This window comes from Anarrhichthys ocellatus, unplaced genomic scaffold, assembly GCF_004355925.1.
Source record: "Anarrhichthys ocellatus isolate YVR2014 unplaced genomic scaffold, GSC_Weel_1.0 scaffold1041, whole genome shotgun sequence".
Classification (NCBI taxonomy): Eukaryota; Metazoa; Chordata; class Actinopteri; order Perciformes; family Anarhichadidae; genus Anarrhichthys; species Anarrhichthys ocellatus.
The window spans coordinates 4,119-14,226 of NW_022281015.1; the positions used below are offsets into that span (position 1 = coordinate 4,119).

The window sequence follows — 10,108 nt, forward strand, 5'->3', positions numbered from 1 at the left end:
TGGCTCTCTCGAGGGAGAATACTCAACCGGCTGTTTGAATTACGATCTTAAGTACACACCTTTCTGATGGAGCACAGATCTCCCCATGCCACCTTGTTCCAGGACACAGACTGGCTTGCAAAGCTGTGCTATCTGGCAGATATATTCAGCAAACTGAACAAACTGAATATGTCTCTGCAGGACACCAGCATTTTAAACCTGTATGACAAGGTGGGTGACTTCCTGAAGAAAGCAGAGCTGTGGAGAAGGGCCTGTGCACAGCGGATCTCACCTGCTTTCCTCAGGTGGGTGATTTTTCTCTCTAGTGAGGATGTGGACAGAGCTCCAGTCAAGTCGGTCATAGTGGGACATTTGACCAACTTGATTCAAGATTTTTATTTCTACTTTCCTGACATGGAGGAGAAATCTGCAGAGCTGGATTGGGTGAGAAACACATTTCTCTTGTCCGAAGCAAACGGAAGCAAGCTACTTGTCACTTATCAGGAAAAACTCCTGGAAATATCATCTGACCGTGGCCTCCAGATGAAGTTAGCCACATCCACACTCACACAGTTTTGTGTGTGTGTGAAGCAGGAGCACCCTGACCTGGGACAGAAAGCTTTGGAGCAGCTACTACCCTCCACATATTTATATGAGGCCTCCTTCTCTGCAATGACTGCGATCAAAACAAAGCAAAGAAACAGACTGTGCCTGGAGAAGAGCTTGATCACAGCAGTTGCCTCCCTGCCACCACGACAGACAAAGATCCCCAGTGAAGCACAAGCACAAGTTTCTCACTAAAATGTAAATGCAAAAGCACTCAGTTCAATGCAACAATGCAATCTTCAGTGTTGACAGTTTAATAAATCAGACATTGATGGCACAGCGCTGTATATTACATCTTTTTTTCAACCAAAAATGCTTTACGCTAGTTAGGGGGTACTTGGCTGAAAAAATATTTCACAGGGGGTACATCACTAAAAAAAGGTTGAGAACCACTGATCTAAGGAGTAGAATTATATTAGTGTTGCAGGGTTCTTATAGTAATATCATAGTACTAGTATAGGAATATTACAGGACTATTTTAGGAGTAGTATTGTTGCAGGGTTCTTACAGGAATATCATAGTAGTCGTAGAGGAGCATTACAGGACTATCTTAGGAGTAGTATTATATTAGTGTTGCAGGTTCTTACAGTAATATCATAGTAGTAGTAGTAGTAGTATAGGAGTATTACAACAGAAAGTCAGTAAACAACAGACCTCAGTGGGGTGTGTTCCTGCATGGTTGCGCTCCACCAATCAGCATCCAGCTCTTCCCCACGTGGGTCTCTTGTTTACTATGAAGCTGGAGAGCCACCGCAAGGGCTACTGGGAAAACCCGGAGCAGATCAGCTGGTCAGATGTCCGGAGTCCCTGCAGAGAGGACAATCAACATGAAGTGGTTGTTACAGATGTATTCTTTTTAAACACAGTTACATAATGTGGAGTCTGTTTACCAAGCAGACAGGTTCTCAACACTTTATCCAGGTGCATTATTGGATATGTGGGATCCAGTGATATTACAATAAAGTCTGGATATCTTAACTGTAAACCTTCCTTTAAATTTTCTAACGCTTATTCAGAGATGCGTCATGGCATTCTGAATATTTTTGAATTTTCACTTCATTTTTTTGGGAAACAAGTTATTGGTGGTCTAAATTAGCTGGCAATTAAATAATGTTATAGATTATTGAATAACATTACCAGTTATCAATACACTGAAATGTTATCAATCTCTTTAATAATAAAGAACTTTATCTGTGAACATGTTTTATTAAGCTGTGAACAGATTTTACACCAGTATTTCTTCTACTGTAGTAAAACTAAGTTTCACAAAGGGTTACAATTTTCTCAAATAATAGTTTGGTTGAAAAGTAATGAGTCCAAATCCATCCCAAGAACTGAAGGTGACATCTTAACCACAAATAAAGGAAGAAAACACACCAACGTTTTGAGCAACTTTGACTTTGTCTACATCCGTTGACACGGCGACGGTTGTAAAAATCCTCTCAGATGTACCGATGAACTGGACTTTGAACTACCTCCAATATCAAATCTGCATCACTATAAGACAGCAGAGCTACTGATGTAGTATAAAGAGTGAGATGGAGTACTCAGGGTGTACAGGTGAGTGGATGGTTAGACAAACATGCGACGCTAGTCATGTGACTTGTTTATCACTTGATCGTGACGTGACTTGTTGGTCCGTCTACTTAACAGCAACCGGCGCTTTCATAACCCGACCTCAATGGTTTTGTTGCCTAAACCTAACTGTGAAGATGGACGTTTATTTTGAAAAGACACGATGCATCATGTAAGTTGGCAATGAGAACGTATTGTTGTCTCATACAATGTGTTCATCCTCATGTCAGCCAATCAGAAACTAAACACCTTGAACTTTTACTTAAACTTGTATATTGGTCAAGACAGAATAAAACACACACGTTGTTCATCATATACTGGTTTGTGTTGATCCAGTCCATATTTTGTGTCACTCTCCTCCCTCCCTGAAGGTGTTGACACCACGTTCAGACTGGCTGCAGCCTGCAGAGGCACACACTCAGCTCTCTTTGTGGAAAACTTTATTTCTGTCATCATGTACATGAAGCTGTTCTGCATTTAACACATTTGAGCAGAAGGAGCAGAGTGCAGCTGCAGAACAACTCATTGAAGAGTAGTGGACTTATTCAGACCTCCACAAGTGCTGGTACGTGAGAACTGATGTTCTTATTAATGATGCATGTTTTTATTAAAGAACTGGTGCATGTTTTTATTCACACGTTTATCGTCTCTGTTTCCTGGTTTTCTGGCTTTACTGGTGTATCCAGTGTGGAGTGAATGAACACTGATCTGCTGCTTCAGTTCACAAAGAAAATGTCTTGACTCCACTTCACATACTGTCGCCCTTTCACCGCATTGTTACTTTTTACTCTAGTAATCAACATTATTGAAGGCGGGTGAATCATCTTTAGTAGTTGTGCTTTAAAACCTTTGATGGGTTAGGGTTAGGTTATTAGAAGCATTCACTGCTTTTCTTTGGAGTGTTTTTGTGTTGTTGGATTAATTATTTTGACTCAATTAACACTTTAGAGTTTCACAACTATAGTTTGAGATTTGTTTGGTTTTTGACATAAATGCATTGATGGATTTAATGGTGAGCTGTATTGTGTTTATTGAGGACTCTTGTTTTGGAGGGTGTGAGCATGGGAGGAATCTGATTGGTTGAGAGCTTAGAGCTGCAAACAGAAAGGGGGTGTGTTTGTACACGTGCATCTACAGTATGTGTGTGTGTTTTTATTTTTGTATATTTGTGTATATATTTATATAACATGTCTATACACTCTAAAAATCACTGGCTCAATATAACACTGACACTTTACCCAGCAGCCATTGGGTCACCTGTTGTTTTGGCTCAGTGTTTTTATTTATATTATATATAAATGTATTGTACATAACCAGGTGCATGTGTCATATAAAACTGTGATGGATGCAAATGTTAATAATCAGTAACAAATAGAGACATGTGATTCTAAAAAAAAAGATATTTTACTCCAGCAGAAGCATCGATAACACGACGTAAACACACTCATTACAAGTTTCTTAGTGTGTGTAAACTCTGCCTACTCTGAGCCAGATTAATACAAACCTTGAATATGTGTGTGTGTGTGTGTGGGGGTGGCCATGGTGACACAGGTTAGTAGTGAAGATGTTGTAATGATGATCAGTGTTGGCAGATACAACGTGATAAAGAAGCTTTGATTTACAGTTGGGCCTTTCTGTTCCGTTCATTTTAACCCTCTGCAATCAGTTACACACACAAGCACACACATGCACACATAAACACATATGCACACACACACGCATGCACACACACATGCAAGCACACACATGCAAGCTCACACACACATAGACACGCGCACACAGACACACACACAATTGCAGTTTTTTTTCAATTCTAGACTGTAATTTGAAGTCCTCGTTAATAGAAAAAGACATGTAGAAAAACTAAACTAAACTAACCCTAAACTAACCTCAGGTATGGTATCGGCACCATAGCCTATAATTTAAAATGATGAAGAAAGTTTTCCATTGTGCAAAAACATGATGGATACTGATCATTTTATGGACTATAAAAATAATTTAAATAATGTAATATATAATTTGTTAGTTTCACAAAAACTTTCAAAGGTCATTGAAGTCGCATTAGAAGACATAGCTGTGGACATAAAAACAAAGATTTAAAATAGAAAGCAGTCACAGAGATTGTGATGTTGAGTTTCTTCAGATGGAGGTTTGTGAAAATGAGTCAGTCTACTGATTCATAACTATGTCATTAGATAAGATACGAGCAGACAACTTTAGCCTACTGGCTACATTAGCTGCTACTAGCAGAACAGACCACAATCTCCCACCCAACTGTGGCCAGTCCAGTTGCATTGTGGATAATGTAGGCACCAGGGAAGGATTCATTGCCGCTCGACTTTGGTCCTAAAAAAGCATCCGTCGTGTGTCTGACAGAGCTGCTATCGGTGGAGAACTCTTGTAAAGCGGTCCAGAGCTGCTCTGTGAATTCATGTCCATTTGATCTGTTGACTCTCTCTGTATTCCACATTCAGACATGTTACCAAAGACACGTCTGGGGAAGCGGTCTCCTTTCGGGGCTTTGGTGATGCAAGCAGGTACACAAACAGGTGTCACCATGGAAACAGCAGCAGGACAACAGTCTGCCAGTCAAGTCAAAAGTCCTCGTATTCTGAAGGTGAGAGGAGCGTTCATCAACCTCTAGCTCCATTAATGGTCAAAACTTTACCATGTTTTTTGTTTTTTCTAAAATAACGAGGTGTCCTTATTTTTATGTCCAGTCCAGCAGTAAATACAATTTTTTTTTTTAGATTAAGGACAGAAAATGCCAGCATCCCGTTTCAGGTCAGAGAAAGTGATGAAAGCAATGAACTGTGGGAAAATACTCTGTCAGAGATGAAATAAGTTTGGAACGTTGCCTTGATTGACAGGTGTCTCTGCCTATCTGTCTCTTAGGTGTATTTTCAGTGTGGGGGAAGTGAGTCTTCAGGTGTGGATCAGCTCGACCTCAGACAGAGTAATGTTTCTGTCTGGTCTTCATCTCACCCCTCCTCCTCCTCCTCCTCGGTGCCTCCGTCCTGCATCAGATCCGTCTCCTCCTACATCAATGTCCCCAGAAGGTCAGACATCTTCTCCGTCTGTGTTTTCTTTTATTGTCGTTTACATATTTCATTTTCCAATGAATGAATTTAAACTTGTCTCGTCCTGCAGGCGGAGAAGTCTAGAAGAGGTGGACATGGATGAGCTGATGGCAGCGATGGTCCTCAGCAGTTTGTCCTGTAGCCCCGCCCACCCAGACCCAACAGGTACAACAACAATAAACAAACAAGGAGCAATGTCACAAACATCAAACAAAAATGACAATAGCAATAACCATTATCCATAACAACAAAAGCAAACAACAATCACTTACAAAAATATGAATGAAAACAATAACAAACAATTCAATTCAATTGTGTTTATGTATCCAAATATCACAAAACACAAATTTGCCTCATGAGACTCTAGACTCTGAAAACTCTGAGACGAGGATAACTCTGTTACCATGGTAACTGACTCTTTGAACCTAACCTGCTCACTGGAAGCTTTTCTCTCTGACTCCTCCCTCTTAAAGAGACAGACACTCTGTTTCATTTCCTCATTCAGTCCGTATCAAAGCGTATAAATTCACAAAGGTTTCATGTTTAAATCCTGGTCAGATATTAGTTTGTTTCTCAGGGAAATCAAAAGTTTCTTCTTGTATGTGTTGACAGACATTTCTTTGAACAGAGTTTTTTGCCCTCTAGTTCAAATATTACAAAGAGTCAACTCACACTAAAACCTCTGCATGTCCTTTTAGCAGGAGTTGTTTTATATATAATTATATAACACGGTTGATGTCATCTGTCACTGATCGAACATAATTAGGGTTCGGGTTAGACAGTGGCGGGCTGTGCATTTTATACCTGGGCCTTCACTGCTGTCCTGCAGCTGAAATACCACCTTATAACGACATGATGGCGCCACAGCTATTATTCGTTTTTAAGGCTGTAACTATGTACATCTTCGTATTAAACTGTTCGGTCCAAGACTTACAATACGTTTGAATAGTACTAGAGCATTTGGATAATGTAGAAGCTTAAATTCAGGAAAATATAATGTTTTCTACGCTCATGGAGGACAGTGTTTCTCAGCTGGTCTGGCCGTGGGATCCTCCATCATTCCTTAATGACAAGCCGCAACCCACAGAGATCGTCTTATGATTTTACTTTCACAACTTGAACATTGAACGTACTGCTCTGCACTGTCTTTCCTCGTCTCAGCCCCCTGGGTCATGGTGTGTGGTACATCTCACTCAGTTAGAATGCCCATATTTGATTGGCTGAGCTGCATCACGTGATGTGATTCACTACCCGACTAAGCCTCTGCTGTTAAGTTTCGTTTCACGATAGTCACGTGCTCGCCCACTGACCAATCACAGCACACTCTGCACCACGCGGCAGAGCTGCACATGGACACTGAGCTGCACGTAATGCTGACGTCATTATAGGCCGGCTAGCAGGTGCTGACACGTCAAAGAATACGCCCAACATGTCAAACTAAAGATCTGATTGGTTGAAGACTATGACAATCAACAATATCGTCCCCATTCACTTAAACTGCACATGGATGCACTTGTGAGTCTGCAGGCCTCTGCCTCTGTTCTTACCTAGAGACACAGAGGTGAGATCTGATTGGATAAAAGCTCTACTTAAAACAAGCTGCACTGGAAGCAGAGCAACTGAGGAAGACAGTAGCTGTGCAATGAGAAAATAAGATAATGGGGAAAATATTTTATAAATTAGAATACATGTAGTGTATTTAAGAAAAATTATTAAATTATATAATAGATATAACTTTGTGATTCTGTTTAGGCCAGCAGAGAAGGCCTTACAGGCCCTGACGGCCCACCACTGGGGTTAGAGAGCTATAAAAAGGAATTTCACCAACAATAATTACAGAGAAGCACCACTTTATGTTATGTGTTTACCAGAGATGTGCTCATAATTGTCTTGGAAGAAACAGTATTCAAAAACGATTAATCGACCAAAACGATTACTAAAAGGGGGCAGCACGAGTCTCCATCACAGACTTTGCCCACCAGAGAGTGTTGATAAGTGGATTTTTAAACTGTAAAATCACTCAATACGCGTGTCAGTCACCGTCGTAATCAAAGATGTTTGTTTATCTTATGTAAAATGAATATCAATATATTGAGTTCAGCATTGGCCTAAACGTGCAGCCTCATTCTGTGTCTTCTCATGTGGCATTTTACTGTTTAAAGTATATTCATATATTTCATCATTAAAATATGATTTTTTTTAATCAACATGTGAAAAGGCAAAGACATGTTTATATGAAAATAAGAATAAAATCCGGTTTAATGTGGCAGATAAAAAGGAGTCCAACTCGTGGTTTCAATAGTATTTATAGTAACAGTAAGAGTCAAGTATTTATATTTATGGGAGGTATAATGTCTGAAGTATATAGTAAATCATCTTATGCAGAAAGAAAACACGGGCGTCACTCGTTAGACAATAGTAGGATTATAGGCATGTAGTTTTAGTCTTGGGGTTAGATTTAGTCTTCAGGATGTTCTACATGTTTATCTTCATGTATGTTTCAGCTCCTCTGATGGACTGTAGAGGTAGTAAACTCTAGTCTTAGGGTTAGATGTAGTCTTCAGGATGTTCTACATGTTTATCTTCATGTATGTTTCAGCTCCTCTGATGGACTGTGGAGGTAGTGAACTCTCTGACAGCGGCAGCAGTGGCTACTGGAGCGTCGGCCTCTGCAATGGAAGCCCAGCCGACTCTCCATCCATCGCACAGCCCGATGTTGGCCCATCCTCTCCCTCTGATGAAGGTCTGGACATGGAGCTAGAGCAAGTGCTGTTTAATGAGCCAGCGCCACGGAAACGTCGGGTGAGCAGGTGTTACAGCTGTCATAGGACAAGTAAAACGCTGACACAGCAGACGGTGAATGGCGACCTGTGTTTCCTCCCTCAGAACTCAGTGAAGAGGGCTTACAGGTGTTTGTGGCCGAGCTGTGGGAAGGTGTTGACCTCAGTGGTGGGAATAAAACGACACATCCGGACAACTCACCTGTGGTGAGACTCACCTTTCTCTTCTTCTCTCATTGTAAGATATTCATTTCAGATTTGATATGATTCAATGAAACCACATGGAGTGGAATCAAAGCTGGATTCATCATCCGTCTAATTTCTGGTGAAAAGTTTGGAATTATATGAAGTAAAAAATGACGCTGGTGTTCTTCATCTTTACGGCAAAGTATTTATTGATTGAGAACGCAGGCAGATCGGTAACGAACACCATTATTAACTGCGGCCCCAATTGTGACTCACTGTCTATTAATTCAGAGTTTAATTTATAATAAAAGACTTTTGAGCCATTCCTTTGTATTTTCCTGGCAGAAATGGGCTTCAAATCACCAGAAACGATGAGCTCGAAAAATACTTTAGATATCAAAACCGCTGCTTCCAAAACTAGCACCACGCTAACATTAATATCTGATTATTTCATGTTGAATGTTATGATCTGACCTCTCACAGCCGAGGCAGCGAACACGAGCGTTGTTCCCGCAGCGAGGAGGACTTTTATTACACTGAGGAGAACCAGTGGGACCAGCAGCACCAGTCTCCTCCTCATCCTCTCCTCTTCGTCTCACCAAACTCCTCCTCCTCCTCACCTCCCAGCCCTCCCCCTCCCTCCCCTACGTCTCCCCCTCCTCCAGCCCACAGTCGCTCCGCCCCCTCCTCCTCCGAGAGCTTCATGCAAGTCCAATCAGAGCACTCCTACCAGGTAGGGCGGGGCTTATCAACAGTGATTGACAGCAATTGTGTGTTCGACGCAAAAGTTTATTATTTAAACACAAACTACACTCTATTGTTTTATAAACTTGATTTTTTTATACAAGTAATTCAGTCAAAAATAAAACACAGTAAGGTAATCTTTTTATTTTCTATTTTGACTTTAGATCTTTCATCTAAATTCTCTGTGTTTTTCAAAGCATCCGTGTTGTTTTGTTGTATTTGTTATATTGAAATTAAGGTAAATAAAATGTAACGTATGAACCGAGAAGTGATTTATAAAGTGGACGGTGGGTAAACTTGATTTGTTTGAATAAAGTTGCTTTTGGTTTTCTCTCCTTTAAATTGAATGCACAGTTTTTATGATTCTGATCATGTTATACAGTGAGGGCCTTGAGTCCAATGATGTTACTGTTCCCTTGTGTTATCAACATTAAACAGACTTTTAATGCCATTAAGTATATAAATGTGAGTGATATTTTGTATTTCTTTAGGCTCCACCTCTCAGTCATGTGACATCAGCGGCAGTTTTGAACACCTGTCATTGGACGGCCCCGCCCACCAGCAGCCTCAACCAGGTAAGTCCTTAAAGCAGCAATATGCAACATTCAGATCAATTATATATAATCAAACAACTCTCATCTACATGAAGATTAAAGTAAAGTAAAGAGTAAAGTCTGATCAGAGAATCAAGTCTCTTTCTCTGTGTTTGTTATCAGAGCATCTCTCTTTGTTCACAGAGCCGTCCGTGTGGCCTTTAGTGCATGTTAGTGCATGTTTGTGCATGTGAGGGAATAAAAAGACCATAAAATAACACTTGATTCATCCAAATTATATATCTGATTATATATGAGAGGACAGCAGGTGAAATACTGCTGATAACCTAAAACAAAAAGACGAGTGTGCAGAAAACACTGCAAACTGCTGCAAAGTTCTGAAAACTCTGCCAAATACTTACACGTATCCCCCCCCCCCCCCCGACATTATCTCACACACACACACAAACTCACACTTCTAATTCAATCTGTTTTCTCTCAGTCTGGATTCTGTACAGTTGTCTGTTGTTTATTTCCTCTAGCAGCCAGTTCAAACTGGTTTTAATGGAGCGGGCTGAATATGGAGCTAAATCCAGGTCAAAAGTTTTGTTCATTTGAAAAAAAA

General features: G+C 40.5%; 1 protein-coding gene across 1 annotated transcript; it reads left to right on the top strand.

The window, feature by feature from the left end:
* The first annotated feature begins 2,566 nt into the window (after positions 1 to 2,566).
* LOC116377225 (zinc finger protein 395-like) lies at positions 2,567 to 9,537 on the top strand. Its single transcript, XM_031838813.1, has 8 exons — positions 2,567 to 2,725; positions 4,635 to 4,777; positions 5,056 to 5,219; positions 5,311 to 5,405; positions 7,840 to 8,042; positions 8,127 to 8,227; positions 8,690 to 8,939; positions 9,442 to 9,537. Exons 2-8 carry the CDS (start codon positions 4,637 to 4,639, stop codon positions 9,535 to 9,537), a joined length of 1,050 nt encoding a protein of 349 aa, XP_031694673.1. The 5' UTR covers positions 2,567 to 2,725; positions 4,635 to 4,636.
* The last annotated feature ends 571 nt before the right edge of the window (positions 9,538 to 10,108 follow it).

What these genes read in the sequence shown, in the direction of transcription:
- LOC116377225 (XM_031838813.1), top strand. Translation starts at nt 4,637, where the DNA reads ATGTTACCAAAGACACGTCTGGGGAAGCGGTCTCCTTTCGGGGCTTTG. An exon ending in CGCCCACCCAGACCCAACAG is followed by an intron (nt 5,406 to 7,839) that starts GTACAACAACAA and finishes TGTATGTTTCAG; the next exon opens with CTCCTCTGATGGACTGTGGA. An exon ending in AATCAGAGCACTCCTACCAG is followed by an intron (nt 8,940 to 9,441) that starts GTAGGGCGGGGC and finishes GTATTTCTTTAG; the next exon opens with GCTCCACCTCTCAGTCATGT.